The sequence below is a fragment of the Euprymna scolopes genome, chromosome 29 (assembly GCF_053919585.1).
Source record: "Euprymna scolopes isolate OS-2025 chromosome 29, ASM5391958v1, whole genome shotgun sequence".
NCBI classification, from domain to species: Eukaryota; Metazoa; Mollusca; class Cephalopoda; order Sepiida; family Sepiolidae; genus Euprymna; species Euprymna scolopes.
In genome coordinates this window covers 17,521,198-17,544,589 of record NC_136510.1, presented here as the reverse complement: position 1 = coordinate 17,544,589, position 23,392 = coordinate 17,521,198, and the positions used below count along the sequence as shown (strand labels likewise).

The window sequence follows — 23,392 nt, the reverse complement described above, 5'->3', positions numbered from 1 at the left end:
CCACAAAGGAGGAAAAGAACGGGGGGATGGGGGGGGGAGTGACGTCTTTGCTGTTATGATCACCGTCAAACCGGAAGTGACATAGGTTTAAATTAAGGCTAAACAATCGAAAAGAGTGGATGACTTTCAAAAATGCTGTCGAAAAAAGTGACCCCTCTCTGTAGAAAAGTGCCCAGTTGAGGGTGAAGAAATTAATGTTTTTAGCCAATTTTTCGGTATTTGTCATCTGAAGGGTCGAGATTCAAAATGATACTGATCTTGTGAAAATCCGTCACCTCTGTCGAAAGTTTTAGGCAGATATGCAAGCATATATACATACATTTATATATTGGTAGCTCAAATTTTCGACCCAAACGGATTAAAAAGCCTTGCCTATCTCTGAATACCCTGTATGTAAAATTTCAAATGTTTAGACCAGAAATTGTCTGAGTAATTTGGTAGAGACCGCAGAGGTCAAATTTTTTTTTTTTTTTAACTTTGGCCCTTATTATAACCTCTTAACATTTATTGTTTTGGGCTCAAATCAAGTTATCAAGTTAGATCCATGCCCAAGGAACCTATATCTAAAATTTCAATTGTTTATACCTAAAATTGGTGGAGGAGTTTGGTAGAGTTCTCAAAGGTCAAATTGTTGAACTTTGACCCCTTAACAGCCAAATTTCCGGCCGAAAATATATTACAAAGATTTTCCTAAATCTCAATACCCTGTATATTAAATTTCGAGTCTGTAGACTGAAAATTGATAGAGATATTGTGTAGGGAAATGTACACAGACAGACACTTTCATAGATATATACACACACACACGGCATTCCAAAAGTAATGTTTCCTATTTTTTTATTCAACTCCTGTCATGGATGTGCATTAGAAGCAGAGATACATCATTAAATTAAAGGAAAAAGTGCAGTGAGAATGATGGTGATTATGTAGAAAAATAAATTCTGGACCCAAAAGGTCACTCGTTTTAATGGTACCTCCTTCATTTTCATGACTCTTCAACATTTTGAGTTTAAAAAAAAAAACAAGCTTTACTTTTGGAACAACCTTCAGATAAGAAATAAGAAAACGTATCTAAGCACATCTAGGTTGAAACAAGGTCATCTTTTAACAAATAAAGAAGGATAACTCACTTTCTCTAAAAAGGGACAAAGAAAAGGTGAAATAGAAATCATCCGATGTTTGATAAAAGCCCGGTGATTGGATGGTGAAAACAGAGACGAGAATAGCAAAGAATTTGATTGGTTAACGGGCAAACTTAATAACATGTACATATGAAAATATGCGGCAACATCAATTCCATACATTAATCTGACAAATCCTTATGGGGGATGAAATGCAGAAAATTCTGTGAAGCTAAATTGCCATTATATATTTTCATAACTTACTACCTAGCTCTAATGCACTGGTGAATTCTGAAAATTGATACATAAAATATTATTTGGATGCATTTGGATATAAAATTTTCTGTGGATGTATGAAATAATAATAATAATAATAATAATAATATATATATATATATATATATATATATATATATGATGATTGCAACATCTTGTCAGACGAGTGCCACTCCCTCAGACATTTAAAATCCATGAGCCCAAATGCCTGAGGGAGTATCTATATAAATATGATGTTACAGAGTCTTAGCTTTTTACGACAGCTAAGTCTCTCTCTCGGTTCAAAATGTTGAGATCCAGCAACAAGCAAGAGCAAGATAGCCAGCAACAAATTAAACTGCAGACCAGCTTAATGCAGGTACTGGTCTCCCGCTTTATGGTTTTTTAAATCAGAGATTTGCTTCTCCTAGAAAGGTTGCCTTCACCACGGCTTACGGGAGCCCTCTCCACCCCAATACACATATACACACACACACACACAAATATACACGGTGCTAGTTGGCCGTTGACCCAGAAAAAGGGTTCATCCGCCCTTTGGAAATATATATATATATACACACACACACACACACTAGCAAGCTGCCTGGCATTGCCCAGTAGTAAGATACACATAAATATGATAATATATAATCTACATGACTTATCCTATCATAGAGACAATTCTCTATCAATTATTATATTAAACTTAATATATATGGTAGTGAAAACAAAACTGAAAACATATGACATCGGTGCCATTAGCTAGAATCAAAATCAAAACATACAACTCTCCACCCTTAATCATTGACCTCTGAGCCACCCTCATATGCGCACACATATATGTTATTTGAGAAGGGAAACCGAGAATTAATAAAATAGTAATCAACGTTTCGTCCCTATTTATGGGGACATCATCAGGATTCCGTAGGTAAAATGTCTTCTACATACACATATATATATATATACATATATATATATATATACATATATATATATATACATATATATATATATATACATATATATATATATATATATATATACATATATATATATATATATATATATATATAGAGAGAGAGAGAGAGAGAGAGAGAGATTTGCTGTTGATTTTTTTTAACGATAATAATACAGTTAACTTAGTGTCTCCAACTTGGAGATCTTGTTTCTTAAAAAAAAAAAAAAAAAAAAAAAAAAATCACCCTTATTTTTATTTGGACGTAAACAAATATCTTTTTATTTATTATTTTTTAAAACAATAATCTATGGACATGCATATTTTGGGACCCTACTCCTCTTCAGCGTAGCTTGACTGTTACTAGGAATCAAACCCCAGGGCCCAGACCTTATATATTACAGTCCGGCATCTAATCCACACTATGAAATCATAGATAATTTTACTGTTTGTTTTTATCGCTTATATATTTTACGTAGATTTGTTGATTTTTTTTTAAACGATAATAATATAGTTAACTTAGCGTCTCCACCTTGGAGATCTTGTTTCTTAGGAAATTGTCCTTATTTTTATTTGGAAGTTAACAAAAAAAATTTTTTATTATTAATTTATTATTATTATTTTTTTAAAACAGTAATCTACAGACATGCATGTTTTGGGGCCCTTCCTATGTCTATGGCTTCATAGTGTAATGGATTAGACGCGGGACTGTAATATATAAGGTCTAGGGTTCGATTACTAGTAACAATCAAGCTACGCTCTAAAGAGGGGTAGGACCCTGAAACATGCATGTCCGTAGATTATTATTTTAAAAAATAATTATATATATATATATATAATTATATATATATATATATATATATATATATATATATATATATATAATTATATATATATATATATATATATATATATATATAAAAATTCACCCGTTATTGCATTTTTGAAAAGATGGAATCGTCCAACATTGAAGACAAGATGCAAGCAAGCAAGGTCTACAGGGTTATATATATATTCATTCACAGGGCTACCAGGGGTAAAAGTGTAAATCAACATCCATCTGACTCTTTCTTCCTCCCCCATTTCTCCCTTCTTCCACCCTCCTCCTCAGTCAGCCCCATTCCTCTCTCTAGACATGAACTCGAGTCAGCATAAGGAAAATATCTCTAAAAAAAAAAAAAATCAGAGTTACTTCCCTTTAGGAAGTAGGTTGGGTATGGGGACAGCAACCTCACCCCCCAAAAAAAGAACTCCTTGCTACAACCCCCACCTCCAGGGGCTCAATGTTATGGATGAAATTAATCGCATTAGATATCATACATCTGGGGTTACACTGATTAAAAAAAAAATACCAACTTTGTGGGTATTTGTTATGTATTTTTCAAATTTTAGGTAGACATACAAACAGACATAATAAATTAAATATATAATTTCTTAACTTTGGCATTGGTTGCTCATCATGTTTTTACAAGGGTTACAAAATACTTGGAGTACATTATGACGTCATAATACGCTCTTTCTCTCTCTCTCTCGTTTTTTAATCGTTGATGTAAATTTTATGTATTTTTCAAATTTTACCTGGACATATAGTAGATATTCTGAGTGAAACAAGTGGAAGGGATATTTTTGATTCTGTTCTGATAAAAAGTCAGTGATTTGTGAGAGAAACCAAGCCTCATCTTTAATTCTCTAAAAACATTGTTACTCGTTTTACATTTGAATTGAGAGTTTGACTTGGAAAGAAAATGCTTTTGTTATAGCACTCACACAGACAACATAATCGATGCTATGGTCAGGTAAGATTAAATTTCTAAACCGTGGTAAAGTAACCATAATTCAGACAATGACAACTAACAGCATGCGTAGTGAAGGCATACACAGTTCACAGGTGAGGTATGGGCCTGACCTGCTAGAGAAGCTAAAATCAAACTTATTAAGAAAAGCTATTTCTGTTACAAGAAAAGGTTGTCCCTTTCCATGTAAATAAAAACATTAGAGAAGTGAAAATGAGATTAGGATAAGCCAAGACTCGAACCTTGTAAGCAAGGTTCAGAAATTGGAATGTTAGAATTTAGCTATTGTTGAATTCTATTATAAAATAGTTTAGATATTGTTTGTATTGTAAAAAGAATTGTTTGTTCGTTCTTTATGAAAACTGAATTAAAAATGTCAGCTAAAAAGAATGAACAATACAAATTAAAAATATATTGTAAAAAATAGGTTAGGTTAACAAATAGGTTAGTTGAGAATTCTTTGTTTACAGAAGTGTGTTTTGGACAAACGTGTGCTTAGCCACGTGAGTTGGTCACATTTTGGAACCACACATCTGACGTCATAACAAAAAGGGAATTCTCAATATAGGAGCTAGAATTAGTAGATTAGAGCAGTCGGGCAGTTGAGGCAGGACAGTTGAGTCTGCTAGTCAGAGTTAGAGTCCTTTGGAAGCGAAGGAAAGAACATTAAACTATGTAGATCCCAAATATGAATTCCTGACGTCATCATCATTCGACCGGTTCAGTGAACTAAAGAATCACCATCGATTTTTGTAACTGTTGTCTTTGTGTCATTATTCCACAAACTGAAGGTAATGTGTTAATCATCTTAATATGAACTTTATGTAACACTTACAAGAACTGTATCTCTCCTCCTCGCTAATATATGTTATAAGAATCTACAGAATTGTATAAATGTATCTCCCCCTCATCATTGTTATATATATATATATATATATATATATATGTCCCCACAGTCTCTCTCCAACATGAATGTCCCCATCCTACCTCCTTTTAAAATGTATCACTACACAACATTTCTAGCTGAAAAAAATTTACTTGGCTTAAAAGGAATAAAATCACTGTTCTGCTGGCCTGCTTCCCGGTTAAATACAACACGGTAGCCTTCAAATCTAATGTAAACAAGTTCTTGTTGAACCATGATTCCCCATAAATAATCAAGTCTACCAAATTTACATCATTAATGATTACTACACATCACATTCAGTAACCCTTATCCTCGAGTGGCCTTTGGCCCTTGATAAGCGGTGATTCCTAAGTAAACCCCCCCCCTTTGTTTTTTTACTGAGTCAGCGCTTATCAAGGATAAAAAAAATACCCTTTTTTTTTTGGACTCTTTTTCACTCCAAATAAGGCATGTTGCCACTTGGAATGTAAACGACTACTTGGATCATGTCTAACAGGAGACTGTGGGGAGTTGAGCAGCAAGATGTCTGTTCACATTACATTTAAATTTTAGCAGGTTAGTACAATCAGAGAAGCAGTAAATAAAGACAGAATTCCAAAGTCTAGCAGTCTGAGGGAATAAAGTATCAGAATATAAGGTTTTAGTGGCATCTTGAGATCTCAAGGGGTGAAATTTTGCTGCTTGTCGGATTAGTCAGATATGTGAACTTTGAGTAGTTTGTGGATAAGAGTTAATTAGATGAATAGATTGACAGTTGAATGACGATGAATAACATGAGGAATAAAACCTACTTAAAACAATAGCCCCCACCCTTTATCACAAACACCGCACATCCAAAGACAAAGACAAAATAGAGAGAAATCAAGAGTTACAAAATTCCTGATAGTCAACCCTATGTCCACTTTCTACATATTTTTATTATCTAGTAGCTGAATGATGATGAAAACTATGAGAGGATTGAAAACCCATACATAACATCCACTCAAAAAGTATTTGGTCCAGAAAACAGGACGTAATGACTTAACAAACAATGTCTCACTGAGATTTATGTTAATGGAAAACTGTAATCAGTTCAATTCAGGTAGACCCAGGTGGAGGAAAATGGCATGTCAATCGCAAGGAGCTTAATTACGTGGATTGACAAAAGTTGTCTGGTCACAGGCATCCTACTTGAATTGTGTAAAATTAATGTTGTATGCCTGCTTCTGGCCAGAATAAGATACAGAACACATTTTGCAGAATTGGGTGCATATATGACAAAATCACATTAACACCGTTTGTTGCTAGATCATTGAAGTAAGCAATGTTAAACCTGGACAGTATCAGATAAGTGACCATTTGGGAATACCAGGTGCTGTATGGGAATACCAGGTGCTGTAATAACACATAGACCTGAACACCCCTATGTTGCACAGTTCCAGGTCACCTTTGGGAAAGATATAGCACCTGTTAACCTCCATCTGATATTCCAGAGAATTGCCACATAGGAGGTAGATTAAATCCCTCATTCATGGTAAAGGTAATCCATCTACGAGAAGGAAAGTAATAAAAAAATTTAAAAAAAAAAAAAAAATGGACAGAAAGAGTTTGTTAGGCCTCTAAGGCAGCACTTAAGTAGTAAGGCTAATAAAACTGTCATAAAAATATCAATTGCGCAATCTGTTCTAACAAGAGATAGGAAAACATAAAAAAGGTGCACTTATAAAGAGAGTGAATGTTGCTATATACTGGGAGGCCAGGATTTACACTTAAAAACTGACTCCTTGCATGTTCTTAAATGGCTCGCCAAAATATCGACTATCAAAGCCAAAGAAAATACTAACGACTGCAGTATCTTGCTAGTCCTGAGCAGTTTAGGAGATCCACCCTCCCAGGCTTTGTCTTCTTTCTTTAAAAAGGAGTTAGTTTATTGCTAATCGCCTGAGGTGCCTCTACCGGGGAATGCTGACAGGATTGTCTAGGCATTGTTTTTGCAAGCCAGAATGCTGTTCCTCAAGTATGCTGGCTTTTCAATTCCGAAGTGGTTTATTGGTCCAAGGTTGCACCTAAAGATAGTGTCCGTACTGTGACTACTCTGGCTAATGCACTGTACCCATATGTGTTTACTTTGGTCAGGTTGAGTCGGCTTCTTTTCTGAATATCAGCTTAAAATTATGACGATCAATCGTGATTACATCATTAAAGCTGAATCACATGTGGATCTGAGAATTTAGCCAAGTACTCATTGATGGTTGCTGTCCAGATCCTTAGCTGTCCACAGATACATTTGTATTAAGTTTGAGTGAAAAATGTCAATGAAGTTTGATTCTTGTCCAGAATTTCCCCATATCAAAAAACAAAAATAAAGAAAAATTTGTATGATTTTTATACTCGTAACTAAATGAAAATATCATATTCCAAAAATCACATGAATTAATCAAGTTTATTTTTATAAAGAAAATCATTTTTAAACAAAATGCGACTTCATGGGCACGACAAATAAAACTTGCAAGTTTGAATTATTGACTTATCTCCCTTTGTCGTTTTCTTTAAGATTGTTTTCAAAACTGCAAACAAGATAGCTGCTCTTCTGTTACTCATAAAATTTGATTTTCTTATTTAAAAAGAAAACTACTTCATCAATTTACTTAATTTTTGGAATATGACTATTTCATTTCGTCACAGGTCATACATTATCATACAGATTTTTTTGTTTTTTTCATGTAAGGGGATTTCTAGACAAAAACCTGAAGTTCTTCAGCTCCCAACAGGATGCAAGCATGAGATCTATGGAAAAGAGAATATGGCTCTGGTGGGAAAAATCATTTAAAATGTCTTAAATATTCATGTATTAAAAGATAAAAAACTTTCAAAGTTTTTTACATAATGATGATGATGATGATCATCATCATCATCATCATATTCAGTTAAATGTCCGTTTTACATGCTGGAATGCATTGGATGACTTAAAAAAATTGACTGACAAACTAATTTATCTCTAGACAGGTCTTTATCACTCAGATCCATTTTTGTCGCTTCATCCCTTGTTTTCCTTTGTCTTCTTCTGTGAACTGAACTTGCTACCTCAACTGTTCTACATCTGCTAACCCAAGAACTCTCATCCATTCTTTTAACATACTCGTACCATCAAATCCTACTCTTCGTTTTGCATCCAAATAATTTTATAAATACAGATTAAGATAAAATTAATTATAGTTTTATTACAATTTCGTTTAATTAATTTAATGACAAAACAATAATGATAATTAAATTTAACTTTTCAAAACCCTATTTTTAAAAATCATTTGATACTCTCACGGCATAGTTACTCGTTCAAAAAAAAAAAAGAAAAGAAAAAACGAAATCAGAAAAAAAAGATATGCAAAAGGAAAAACTGAAAAAAATGTAAGAGATATAGGAAGTAAAAAGAATGAAAAAGTAAAAACGAATGGAAAAAGAATGAGAAAAGAAAGAACGAGAAAAGAAAGAACAATGAAAAAGAAAATGAAAGAAAATATGAAAAAGAAAACTAAAAAGAAAAAAAATTAAAATGAAAATAAAGAAAAAGTAAAAAGAATGAGAAAAGAAAGAAAAAGAAATGTATAAGAAAAGAATGAAAGAAAAAACTGAAAAATAATGAAAAAAGGAAAAAAGAATGAAAAAAGAATGAAAAAGAAAAAAAGAATGAAAAAGAAAAAATGAAAAAGAAAAAAAAAAAGAAAAAAGAATGAAAAAGAAAAAAAAACTGAAAGCAATACCACCGGTACAGCTTGTATGTAAATAATCTTGTTCGCCTTCAAGAATTCACCTCCTCCATCTTGATTTTAAGTTAAACGTTTACAGGATGTTTACGTTATCGGTCCTGCTCGCAAAATATTCATTAAATGTGCGTGATTTAAAAACCATTCTTCTGATAATAGTAAAATTTGGAAGGAATATTTTCCCAGGGATCTGAAATTAAATACAACCATTTTTTTTTTTTTTTAATTAACCAGATCAGTATTCGCAAAAACATGATAAAAATAATGACTGGAAAATATTGTTTATCAGAAAAAGGATTTATTTAGTTCATTTAATCCAGAAACTTATATTTTATATCTTGCGGAGACGTGTTTTGTAATTTTGTAATTTTTAACAATTGGATGCTTATCATACAACATTGTTTTACACATGTGACCATACGAATAAAGTTTCCTGTTCTGCATACATCATCTTAGATTTCCGAGATTTAATCTCGCTCTGAGGTCAGCAGATCTAAGCCTGTCTTTAAGACACACATTGCATGCCCATAGTATTATTCTCATATAATTTCTCATCATGCAATGCATACCCTCAACCCTCACCGGCTAGATTTCAGTTCCGTATATCATCACACTGAATATACATGTCAGAGAGACTGTCCTTGGTCAACGCTGGAGTTCCATACTTGGCCCTGCTATCACATCAGCACCAGCTTCTAGTAATCCAATGGTATCAACACTTCTAAACTTTCTCCACAAATAAGTTCTCATCTGTCTCCATTGTATTACACATAAACATGTCATCGCTCAACCTACTTGTAATTCCACCGTAATTGTAAACCCTATGCTTACAAGTGCCACAAAAAAATTGAATGCACCAGGTTTCTTTCCCTATACTGAAGGATTTCCAACACTGATCTATAAAAATAAAACAGTAGGTGTATGTTTGCGTGTCAATGTGAAAATCGATAAACTCTTAATATATTAGGGTCACATAACACTGAATTTAACAGAAAATTGTAATCATACAACACGGATGGAGTAAAATCTTTGTTTGGATGAATAATGCATATAGAAATATGTCGGCAAGTTGAAATGCAAAAGTGTTCATTTCAACTTGTCGACATATTTCTATTACTTTTGCGCATGCGTAAATTCATTCAAAGCTTGAAGTGGTTTGATTTTAAATATGTCTCGATAGCTCAAACGGTTGGGAACGCAGTTGGAGAGGTAAATGTTTTGGCTTCGACTCTAGCTGATGCAAACTAGTAATTTTTTCAAAACTTTTGAAATCAGTACTAATATATATATATATATGCCGTAACAAAAATTGGAAAATAACTGCAACTTCTTATCCAACTTTCGGATTTTCTAATCATGCCAATATTCCTTTATTTTCTTTTAAAGTGGATAAGTTCTTTTTCTTCTGATGAGTTAAGGGCAGAATAAATTCAATAATTGATATAATAATTACATGAATGGTTCTGCGCTACGAAACAGGTGCTGTCAAAAATTGTATATGTCAGCATACTTAAAGAAATAAACGGTAAGATAGTCAACATCTTGAAATTCAGAATATAGAATTTTGTCATATATATTATATATACAGGGTGACCAAAAAAACAAAAAACAAAAGCTAAATGGAGGCCATCTAGAACATATGCTGTAGAATGGAGAAAAAAAAGGCCAAAGACACTAGTGTTTTGATGTGATGTTTTGAATATATTAAACTAGTTATAACCAAAGTTTCATTTCATTCGGACAAAACACTAAGAAACGGGGCCTAATTAGAGTTGGGGCCTGTTTTTTTTATTCACCCTGTATATATATATATATATATATATATATATAACATGAAATTATCTGTGATAATAAATACGAAATTTGCATGATTTAAAATTTATTTAAGAGTATTTTACAACCGGGCAAAGATTTTCCCTCCTGTAAGTATTGAATATCTAACTAGAAAGATATTAGAGAAACGAATGCCAACAATAATTATCTGATTCACTCAAAATGTATGATGATGTAATCTCATAAGATCACTGAAGTTAAGTAACGTTGAGCCTGGCCAGCATCAGATGGGTGACCATTTGGGAATACCAGGTGCTGTATGTAAGCGACTGTAAACACTCTCCCGACCCTTGCAAAAAAACTAACGTTGTTATTTTCTCCTGATCGAGATACACATATGATCGGGGACTGCTTGTGTACTTGATAATCCCATGATACTACCTCCTTCAAAGGTGGAATTTTGAATGCTAGGTTGAATGCTGCTGGCAAGTGATGATCCCCTTCCTCATCAACAAGTTAAACAGTTTCTCGTAGGAAACAACAGATAACACACACGATTCATACAATAAGCAAGCTATATAGATTTTATTTAGAAACATTAGCAGATAATAATTAATAATATAAATGAGAGAAGGGTTGTACTACAATGGAGTTGAGTCGAACTCGGAAACTTTCTGATCAAACTTGGAAATCTACACACACTTTCAAGCATGATCTTTTATTTAATCCACGGAAGTAGATTGTTCTCTTTCTGTCAGCCATTAGAAGTAGTACTATTTCATGTTATTCTTAACTATTATCGCATGTAGTAAGAATTGAGTCTTAAACCTCCAGAAGACTTTTACACAGAACTTGGTTCCACTGGCCTGCTTTCCAGCTGACTACAATACGATCGTATTCAAGTCCAATGTAAACAAGTTCTTGTTGAGCCGTCCCCTTAAATAAAAAAATTCTATCCAATTTCCACCACTGACAATCACTGTTATTTCAGTAACCACCGGACACTCATTAACCCTTATCTTCGAGTAACCTTCAGGACTTGATAAAGTGATTCTTGTAGAAAAAAAAAAAAAAATAGAGTAAAGTCCTTTTTTTTTTTAACTCAAAAGTTGAAGAGCTATGAAGATGAAAGTGGTACCATTGAAACGAGTGTTTTGATAAAGCCGATATTTTTCTGGATAGCGCAAAATGTTTTCTGGACAGAAAATCAATAACACATGTTAATGTTAACATTAAATGTTAATAAACTCATTTGCTATGAAACAGAACAATTTTCCTGGCCTTTTTGCTAGGAGCAAAGTGTAGTATCTGTTCTGATACTACCCTTCATCTTTTCTGTCCTCGACCAGTGGAGGAGAAATCTTTCTAGACTGAGGCAATTTTTATTTTTGTTCCTATTTTATTGTCCCCTTTTTGGGGGAGCTGGATTTTCTCCACATTAAAAATAGATCTTGTGTCTAACTCTGCCCTTGTGGGGAAACCAGTAAATAGGAACATTTCTATGAAAATAGTGTTGTATTTTAAATATAGAACCGACCCAAATGATATAAATTAACAAATACTAATAAATACTCAGAAAGTAATATTGTGCTACATAGTTCAATACAAATAATAAAATCACATTGTAAGAGACAATCTTTAATATATTCCTTCAGTCCAGTACCTCTTGGCAGACAACTTTTTTTTTTTTTTTGCACTGTTTTTTTTTTTCTCTTTTTTTACGTAACACTTTGCTGGCTTTTTTCTTCAGTTAAGAACCACTGCATGTTAAAATTACTTTCTTTCTCATACAATTACAACAATGATCATATATTTATATAATGATATTCAAAATCGAGGATACAGCAAGGGGAGGTCAATCTCATATTCTTGTCCAGGGTTGTCCGATTGGACTTTTTAAAGCCAAATTCCGCAAAGTAGGCCTTTTTTTTTCTTTTTCTTTTTTTTTTTGAAGCTGTTTGGCTTTCAAAAATTGTATTTGACCTTTTCTAAAGCGCAAAGTACGGACTAAGAAGAGACAAGCAGAATATTTAAGACAATACGAAAATACTTAGAGGGGGATAATTTCTGGAAAAAAAAAAAATAAATTAACGAATGTTGTGGATTTTTTGTTTTGATTCGACTAACGACTTTTGAATAAGGAATCAGAGTCGAATCTCATAGCTATCGAGATCGCAAACTTGTACAAACCGCAATTGGCAAAAAAGTTGTACAGGGAGGGATTTTTATGAAATTTCACAAAATATAGAAAACTGCAAGATAAGATTTTTTTAAGACAAAGACAGGCAAATGAAACGAATAGCGATCCAATAGTTTTCCGAATTACAAAAAAATAAAAAATAAAATAGAATAAAAAAATAAGTTCGGTGCTTATTTGGAATTCCTCCAATATGGAAAAAAAAAACCCAAAAAAAAACAAAAAACAAATAAAAAAAAAAAAAACAAATATAAAGAAAAATCTGTGATATATGTATCCATGGCGGGGGAAAAATCGGTTTTGTTTTAAAAAATCAGTAATCACATAAACTGATCAAGTAGTTTTATTTTTATAAAGAAAATTATTTTAAGCGACTTTGAGTTCTAATGTTCCCAAGTTAAGAAGGGTTTTCTAAAATCTCGCAAGTTTTAATTATTTTGAGTTCTCTCCCATGTCTGCAGCCTGTTTTCAAGAGGTGTGTCAGAAACTTCGTGGAAAATATTGAATAATTCGACCGCCTGTCTTTCCAAGCTTATAACTACTCGAAAAAATGTAATTCAAACCCTAATTTTTTATTTTCAATTAAAGGGGCAAGGAGACAAGGTTTTATTAAAAAAAAAAAAAAATACAAACAGCGGGTTTGTTTTTTAAAAAGGTTTTAAACTTCGGACTTTACAGGTAAATTTCCAAAAAACTGTTCTTTTTTTGTTGTTTTAAATTAGAATATATTATTTATTGATCTTTTATCTTCAATTTGTGATATATAAAACTTTGGCACATAAATTAATTATTTACTTTTTAATAGACATTTCAAAACGGAGGGGGGTGAAGTTTAAAAAAAACGTTTGTCTAAAATATTATATTCGGTTTATTGGAAAGAGCATAAAATTTCACATTGACCCTGAAAATATCGTAAAAATAGAATCAATAGAAAAATTTTGTAAGATTTTTAAAGTTTAAAAATTGAAAAATACTAAACTCGTAAAATTCAATTAATTTCATTACTGTTTTTTAAAAAATAATATTTCTATTACTTTTTATACAACTTTAATAGTTTATTTTGGAAGTATAATCCATAAAGAAAATAAACAACCCACTTTTAAAAGAGAAATTACGAGTTTTTTTTATATTTTATTCGCAGTTTCGTGTTAGGGGTGTCAAAAATTTCTACAAAAATTCTGCATTACTGGTTTCGATTCTAACTGCTGGCACTCAAGTCATAATATATCTAAGTTTTGAAATATTTATAGCAATTAAGCTATACAGTACGCGGAAAATTCTGTGTAGCTTAATTGCCATATATATTTTCATAACTTACTACCTAGCTCTACTTACGCATCGAGCACTGTCAAAGTAAATACTGAAAATATTTACATAAAATTTTATGTAAATACATAACTGTTGAAACCACTACTATATATTGGGTAAATATAATTATCAATGAAGTATTGGCTTTATAATAATACGATATCTGCACGAATTAAAATGTATGTAAGCGTACTTTACGACTGAGGAACGCCTGACAGCCTGCTAGTGTGTGTGATACCTTGTATGTCGCTGTGAGGAACAGTCTCTCTCTACAAACTCCTCTGTCAAGTTTCTGGTCTACAGACTAGAAACTTGATATACAGAGAACTTGGACCCGTGTAACAAATTTGATTTGATCCCGCAAAAATAACTGTTAAGAGATCAAAATTTACACAAATTCGAACTTGGCAGGCGTAAGTCAACTTAAAATGCTTTTGTACGCATACGCAAATCTGCATTTATAACTTAAACGTCATTATTTAAAAACTTTTTATATGCGTATGGACGTAGCCCAGAGGATAACGAATAAGGTTGGAGAGCTATATGTTTTGGTTTCCATTCCAGCTGACGCTATCCAAGTCGATTTGTTTTTAACTTTCAAAATCACGGGTTTGTATTACTATACACATAGATTCGAAAAATTTGTCAAAAAAAAAAAAATGTTATCAAAGGCAAGATAAGTTACTTTTCTACCAAACTGGATAATTTTTTTACTGTTTTTATTTAATGTAACATGTTTATATTCAGCTGAAAAAACAGTGTTTACCGATGTATTGGAAAATTAAAATGGCGTCGCACTCTCTGTTGAACATGTTAAGTTTGGGAGAATGAGTTAAAAATAAATAAACTACAAAATACTGTTAAAAACTCACTGAATATATGTCAACCTATGTCACGGTAACATATATTGAGCGAATTTCTAACAGTATTTTGTATAGTTTTTATTTTCAACTCATTTTTCCAAACTTACCGTGTTCAACAGACAGTGCGGCGCCATTTTTAATTTTCCAAACATCGGTAAACACTATGTTTTTCGAGCTGAATAAACATGTTACATTAAATAAAAACACTAAAAAATTATAGTTAGGTAGAAAAGTAACTTATCTTGCCTTTGATAACATTTGTTATATATTTGTTTTTTGACAACTTTTTCGAATCTATGTGTACAGTAGTACAACCCCGAAATAACTGCTATATATTAGGTACAATATAATAATCAAAGACTGGCTCTATAATAATAAATACGCAATCTGCATGAATTAAAACATTATATTTAGGCGTATTTTACGACCGGGCAACGCTAGGGGGAGGGAAATCACCGTTATATATTGGGTACAATATAATAATCAATAGAGATTTGGCTCTATAATAAGATGGAATCTGCATGAATTAAAATATCTTTTAAAGATTTTACGATCGGGTAACGCCGGGCGACCTGCTAGTATATTACTAAATTGCGACATGACAATTAAGTAGACAACATTGGTTTTTAATGGAAATTCAATTTTACGGCTATCGATTCTGAAAGAAGCGCCAAAACGCAAATGAAAGCGCTTTAAAATACTTTTAAAAAGATATTAAAAAAAAAGAAAAAAAAAAGAAAAAAAAAGAAATAAGTAGCAAAATAAATTTTGGTACTCATGCATGCAGGGAGTGATCCGTGCTGAAATAATAGCGTTATTATTTAAAAAGCCATTCTTAACATGGAGAGGGGAGGTGTTTTGTATCTATTCTGTACTTTAACCTTACAATTGAATAAAAAAAAACAACGTGGAAATACGATTTAAAAAATAGCGCGGATCACTCTCTGCATTAGCACCTAAATTTTCTTGTCTTTGGTAACAGTTATTTGTTAATTATTTGTTTATTTCACCCCAAACTTTTTAAATAATTCTTTTCACCCCTACCCTTTTTTAATTATTATTTTAATTTTTATTCTTGAAAATCGCTACTAATCCTTTTTACATTCGTGCTGTTTGCCTTTTTGCGACTCATAAACTGTTTCGACCATTTCTGTTTTATTCCATAAATCGCAATCGGCAAACATTCTCCTCCTATAGAAGCAAGAAGCACCAAAAATAATTTAATTACGAAATTAAATCTGCCCGAATGCATTTAAGCGTTTTCCGCAAAGTCCTTTTTAACCTTTTAGTTATAGTTGAAAAAAAACAAAACAAAACAAAAACAAATTGAGTTACTTTGCGATTCTGTTAAATTTGAAAGGAATTTAGAAGCGTTTAAACTGTTGAATAGAAAGTCATTTAAAATATTTAGCAAATGATCATTTAATTATAAAAGGTTAAAAAAAAGTTTTGGAATCTTTACATCTAATCATTTTATAAATAGGAATTAAAACATTATCTTGGCAACAGTTTTACTAAAAATATGGTTGCATTATTAATTTAAATGACAATATACGATAATAAAATCAAATTATTAATTAAATTTGATTAGAAATCACAATAAACAAATAATAATTGGAGAGAAAAAAATCAAACAAACAAACAAAAAAGGTAATTTTATTTATCTCCCTGACACCGCGGGAAGATGTGACATAAGGGTCGGAAAGTGGGATTGAAAAGTCAGCGCCCTTTAGGAAGAGTGCTCTGGTTTGCAAAAAAAATGCCTCGACAGCCCAGTCACATTCCCGAGTAGAGGCGCGCCAGGCGATTAGCAATAAACTAAGCCTCTTCTTAAAGAGCTCTTGGAACTTTACAGGGCCAGCAACATACCACCATTAAGAGGGAAATAGCCATCTCAGAAAAAAGGTAGACACTTGTATACTTTTGCAACCGTGCTGAAATAATAACATTATTTTGAAAGCCATTCTTAACATGATGAAGGAGAGTGTTTTGTAACTATTCTGTGTTTCCACCTAACAATTTAATAATAATAAAAAAAAAAGATATCGTGAAGCTTGAATTTAATCTGAAAAAATATTTTAAAATAGCGCGGTGGCAAAAGTGCACAAGCACCTGCATCAAAAGGCATATTAAAAAAAAAACGAAATAATTTGAAAGTAAACATTTTTTTAAAAAAGACTCCCGGGCAACGGCGACTTAATACAGAAAGTTTGAGATAAAAATTATACTCGTCAATTTCTTGTTGGCAGTATTTTTTTTAAGCCTTTAAACTGTCAAATCGATAGTATCTTCTGATTCGAAATAAAGTTTAAAGACCAAAAAGTTGATTATTGTGGTGACTTTTTGTTTTTCAACTTTTGAAACTAAATAAAAAAATTAAAGTATCTTTCAACCGCGTCCCTATCATAATAAAGAACTCTTTTTTCTTTTCTTTTTTTTAAATTCAATGGAAAACAAAAGGCAATTTGAACAAAATGAAAGTTAATGAAACGAAAAACAAAGAACGGAGAAGTTTAGTTTTCTTAATTCTTACCCATTGTTGTGTATTGGTTGTACATGGTTCCTGCGTAGTCGAGTTAATAATAATCACCCAATTTTGGGGAACAAGGGGAAAAAAGGAGATGATTTTTGCTGCTGTCGGACGACAGGATGCCCCGAATAAGAATAATAAATAAAAACAAAAAAAAAAAAATTTTAAAAAAAAATCACCAGAATGATGAAGATGAGAGTTTGGTCTTTTTACAACTAACTCGCTCAGACTTTTGCCTTGGAAAAAAAAAAGTAAATAAATAAATGATAAAATAAAATTAAAAAACAGGAAAAGTTTGGCAACTCGTGAGAGAAAAAAAGAGCGATGGTAGAGGGGAAGCACGTGTCCGCAAAAATAAAAGATGCTGCTGATGATGATGGGGAGTAATTTCTTTCTTTCTCTTTCTCTCTCTCTCTCTCTCTCTCTCTCTCTCTCTCTCTCTCTGCTGAAGAAGAGGAAATAAGTAGTAGCAGTCTCTAAAAAGTCAGTCTGATGATGACGGCGACGACGATGATAGATAGTCCGCGTAATCGTTGTCAGGTGTGACGGACTTTCTCTCCCGCTTAGGGATTTTAAGGATAGAGAAAAATAGAGAGAATGAGAAGGCAAGAAAGATGAAAAAGGGATAGAAAGGAAAAAATAAAGGAGAAATAAAAAAGAAAAAGGAAGGAGAAATAAAAAAGAAAGGAGAAGACAAGTGAGAAAGAAAAAGAAAGGTGAAAGAAAGAAAAGGAGGAAAGGAGAAAGAAACATGAAGAAAGGTTAGGGAAAACGAAGAAAAAGAAGGCGGGGAGGTTGAAGAAAAAAAAAGATTGATCTAATTAGAAGAAGGGGTCGAAGCAGCAGAGACAACACGTCGACCGCCAGTCTAGCCGCGTGCCCGGAAAGGACGGAGGGGGGGGGGTGATAGCACAGCATGTGTTGGAAGGAGGTGGGTCGGTTAAAAAGGCAATCTGTGCGTAATATTTTAAATATTTTGAAACGGAAAAAGAAAGATTTTAAAACTGGATGCACATTTTTTTTTTTTTTTTTTAATCTACCAATTTGGAAAAAAGTGTGTGTGTGTGTGGGGGGGGTCAGAGTGTATGTTTTGATGGTACACTTCATCTTTTCTGCCCTCGGTCAGTGAAGTGAATCCTTCTAAACTGAGACAATTTAATTGGGGGCGGGGTTAGCAAGAAGAAGCCAACAAACGAAAAAAATAAAAAGGTCAAAAATTAAAATATACGACAAATAACTGTTACCAAAGGCAAGATGAGTTACTATTTTACCTACCTGGGTAAATTTTGTGTTTTAACATATTTTAACGCTTTTATTCGATTCGAAAAAGAACTGGTGCCGAATTGGTAAGCTAAACTGATAACAATACATGCCGCCTTCTTCGGAGAGTCAATATAATGTCTCAAAAGTCTAAAAATAAATAAAATATTGATAGAAATCCATCCAATAAGTGTAACGCCGTTACACTGTAACGGTGACATTCGGTGGATTTCTATCAGTATTTTCGGTACTTGTACAGTTTAGTCAAGACATTAAAAAAATGAAAATATCGAAAAAAGTTTACATTCCGTTAAAGAACGAAGTTTTCCGGAAAAAAAATTCACTTAATTCCATCAAGTAGTTTTTTTTTTACAGCGGAAAAACACGTTTTTATAAGAGTACATTGAAGGCAGCCATCTTGGATTTTAAAAAAAATTGTTTGAATTTTAGAAATGCCAAAGGGAGATAACTACAGTTAAAGCGCTGACACCCCTTCCTATCTTTAATACTAGCTTTTCTTCCTAAAAATCGAACATTTTGCTCGGTATCATAACAAATTGTTTTTTCGAAGAACTTCGTTCCATAACGGATACATACAATTTAAACTTTTTTCCATATTTTCATTTTTTTAATGTCTTGACTAAACTGTACAAGTACCGTATTTTCTTCAGTTTTAAGCCATTATTGACTCTCCGAAGTTCGTGGGGTGGGGTGGAGGTGAGCAATGTTGTTATCATCTGTTTAACTTACGAACTCGACACTAGTTCTTTTTCGAACTGAATAAAAGCTTTAAAATACGTTAAAATATACAAAACTTATGCAGAAAGGTAGAAGAGTAACTTATATTGCCTTGTGTGACATTTGTTAGTTATATATTTTAATTTTTGACCCCCCCCCTTTTTTTTTTTTTTCGTTTCTTAGCTTCTTTGCTAAATCCACAATTTTCCCCCCTAATTCAAGGTGTCTCCTTTTGGTGAGCTCAAGTTTTTCCAGATTAAAGAAGAAAAAAAAAACAAAAAAAAAACGACCTTATCTTTGTGGGGAGGCAAGTGATTTGGAACTATTTTCGCCTCAAAATACTAAGCATACATTCGCGATAGACTATTTGTAAATAGATATGTGCTGTCGAATAAGAAAACAATTATAAAAAAAAACAACAAATAGTTAATTAATGGCACGTTCTTTTGCAAAGCAATATGCAAACTAGTTAACATTGCACATCGATCATACAGGCATTGAATATATTCAGCAGTTGTTCCATCGTGAATATGAAGTTGGTGTTTGAATCTCACTGCTAGTGCTTGCTACAGATGACAAGCAGAAGGTACAGAAGTTTGATATTAATTCTGTTCTTGATACCTTTTGCGAATTCTTGGCATTTTTAGAAGGGGGTTCAGTTCGTTTTATTCAAATCTAAGGAAATAAATAAACGGTAGATTTAAACTTAAGAATGATGGATCACCTTTCTATATAAATTTAATGTAAAATGATCAACCGCTTCCTGGCCAGCAAGCATTAATGATCACCTACTATCGAACCATTGGTTCGAAAAAAAAAAATCGTCACCCGTTCTCCAACAATATCTGATTCGACGAAGCAGATATTGTTGGAAAACGGGTGACGATTTTTTTTTTTTCTCAGCATATGTTTTGTGTACTGTCAATATTTGTTATTGACATTCATCCGTCAATCAATGAAATCGTCTCACCGCCACCCGTGTTTAATGTGATGAATCCAAATTTTAGGGTCTCGATTTAAAATGTAAATTAAAATTAAAAGTTCTGGTGCTTCTATACTGTTGGAATGAGATTTTGTAGTCGATAAATCGAGTTTTCAGATTTAAAAAAAAAACAATTGTTTAAACCGACTTTTTTTTTTTTGTTGTCAATTCTAATAAGTTACAATAGTAGCTTCCAAATTATGCAGTCGGAATTACCTGAATATTAATGAATTATTAAAAAAAAAAAAAAAAAAAAAAACCTTAATCGTGGTAGCAGGTGAAAAATTGCCGCCATCTTGTTTAAATCGAAAGGTAAAATTACCTTACTTTTGAACTCCCCTGTGTCGTTTTCATCAAATTCTATTTTCTAACTCCTGTGTCGTTTTCATCAAATTCTATTTTTATTTTCTTAAATAAATAATTTTTTACCTTATCGATTTTCGTAATTTTTGGATAATCATATTAAAAATATGAGGAATACGTAGATACCATTGTTTTCATGTGAAATTCAGTATTACGATTTCCAAAATTTCGTCCCAATAGTGTAGAAGCGCCGAAATTCATTATTCCTTCCTCCCCAAATACAATTTTGGGTACTTTTTAGATTATGTCCACCTCCACAATTTTCTTTTAAATGATGACTTTTATAAGTTTTCTACTATGCTGAATACGGAAATCGCATTGAAATTTTGCAGAAATAAGTAGTTATCGAGATATAAAAAGTTGTATTATGCATTGTATTCTTTGGCGGCCATGGTTTTTACGCGCGTCCGCGCATCATAAAAAATCTACGCGCGTAACAAAGATGGCCGCCAAAGAATACAATGCATAATACAACTTTTTATATCTCGATAACTAATTATTTCTGCAAAATTTCATGGCCGCAAACCTTTAAAAGTCGTCATTTAAAAGAAAATTGTGGCGGTGGTGGTGGACCTAATCTGAAAATTTACCCAATTTTTTTGTTTTTGTTTGTGTGTGTGTGTGTGTGTGTGTGTGTGTGTGTGTGTTGACTCTAACCCGGGTCCAGAAATAAGGATAAAATATTGAAAGTTGAGAGAAAAAATGAGGGGAAAGGTGAGATGAACGTCTCAAAAAGCAATATTGTACCCGATGGGAAAACGAAGAAACCCAACAGGGTAAGTGAGCTTTTTTACGTGGTTTTGGTTCTTCACTTTCTTTCTTCTTCTTCTGAAGAAGAAGAAAGAAGAAGAAAGAAGAAGAAGAAAAAGAAGAAGAAGAAGAAGAAGAAGAAGAAGAAGAAGAAAGGAAAAAAATAATAAGAAGAAACCACGGATGAAGTAGAAAAGATAATTGCGGAAATGGAGATGGGAGCAACAGGAAGTTTTCTTTCTTAAGGAGTCGGACATGTCATAAAGATTTATCCCAGTATCCCCCTCGCCTATTGGGGGATGGGTGGGGAGAAAACGCCAACATACCCTTCCCCCACCATCATTCTGACAGTAAATTATTACCAACTAGCTGTACATCGTCCATGAGTCGTTTTCCTTTGATATTTATTTGGTTTTTTATTTATCTCCCCCCTCTAAAAAAGGAGTTATTATTATTATTATTATTATTATTATTATTATTATTATTAATTATTATCTTCTAACAAAGCAAAAAAGGGGGGGTATACAACAAATAAATCTTATCAAAGGCAAGATCAGTTATTTTTCTACCTACCTGAATAAGATTTTTATGTTTTAATTTACTTGAAAGTATTTTTGGTTAAAAGTAAATGGGTACTGTAAGAGTAAGACCTATCGAAAACGATAAACAAAATGGTCTCGTTCGAGCCAAAGTGGAACTTCGATAATGGCCAAAAATCGAAAATTAAGCAAAATATTTCCAGAAACATCTTCAATAAATGTCACCATTCGTGCTAAAATGTAATGTTCCACCGGTATTTTATTTGTTTTTCGATTTTTGAGTAATTATCGAGGATCAACTATGGTTCGAATTAGTTTACTATTTTGTTTTCCTTTTACATGGACAGGTTTTGCACTACCTTTATTTTTAAGTAAAATAAAACACTTTAAAATAAAAACATACAAGGATGGAGTAGGAGTACTGCTGCCACATCTGGACAGGAGCTGCTAGAAAGTCTTATCCTGCTTTGACAGAGTTCAAAATAGACCTCATAGTCTAGTGGGGGATGCCCTTTTCTCTTCCTTGCAACCTCTTTCTCACAGAAGAGACGTTGCGAGCTTGTCTCTGCTTCATCGTTACTTTCATGGCAAGTGCTCGTCTGAGCTCCAATCTATTGTCTCCCTTTGCCAAACATTCACGAGAAATACTCGTCTAGCTGAAAACACTACCAACAATACTCTTTATCTGTGCCTAAACCTAAACGTAGATTCCATGAACAAAGCTTTTTTTCTTAGAACTGCACACCTATGAAACTCTCTTCCATTTGCTTGCTTTCTGGCTGACTATAATATGGTCGTCTTCAAGTCCAACGTAAACAAGTTCTTGATGAACTGTTCCTCTTAAGTAATCCAAGTTACCAAATTTCCAATACTAACAATTACTACGTCATTGTCCCATTGACCACTGTAAACTTATTAACCCTTATCCTCGAGTGGTATCTGGGCGTTGATAAGTGGTGACTCCTTTGAAAAAAAAAACATAAGGAAAAGACTTAGCCAAGTAGATAGAAGAGTAATTTAGATTGCCTTTGGTAACATTTATTTGTTGTGTATGGTAATTAATCCTTTGTTTTTAAATTGTGTGAATTAATTACGATTAAATTATTAATAAAATATTGTGTATGCACGCAGACAAAGAATAAAATCGTTGCGAGGAAAATACCGATATGCAAATTAAGTTATGAAAAATAATTTTTGCGCACGTTCTCTGAAAAGTAAAAGGTTTTTAGATAATATATATATATATAATTATTACTAAATCACTTTAATAGCGACAAAACTAACAAGTCATTGGCTTTCTTATAAAAGTAATTATTCA

The 23,392-nt window shown here is 32.6% G+C and overlaps 1 protein-coding gene and 1 pseudogene across 4 annotated transcripts in view; one reads left to right on the top strand and one right to left on the bottom strand.

The window, feature by feature from the left end:
• The window catches only part of LOC145252514 (uncharacterized), a 204,163-nt gene that overhangs the window by 48,520 nt on the left and 132,251 nt on the right, over positions 1–23,392 (bottom strand). The window contains exon 1 of one of the 4 annotated variants that reach the window (XM_080112055.1): positions 17,446–17,609. The exons of the other annotated variants lie outside the window; for them this stretch is intronic. Within the exon in view, the coding sequence (XP_079968181.1) occupies positions 17,446–17,470 (25 nt within the window). The 5' untranslated portion in view covers positions 17,471–17,609. Of the gene's footprint in view, positions 1–17,445; positions 17,610–23,392 lie in introns of those variants that run through there. 4 annotated transcript variants of the gene reach the window in all.
• On the top strand, positions 11,812–11,997 carry LOC145252975 (U2 spliceosomal RNA; annotated as a pseudogene).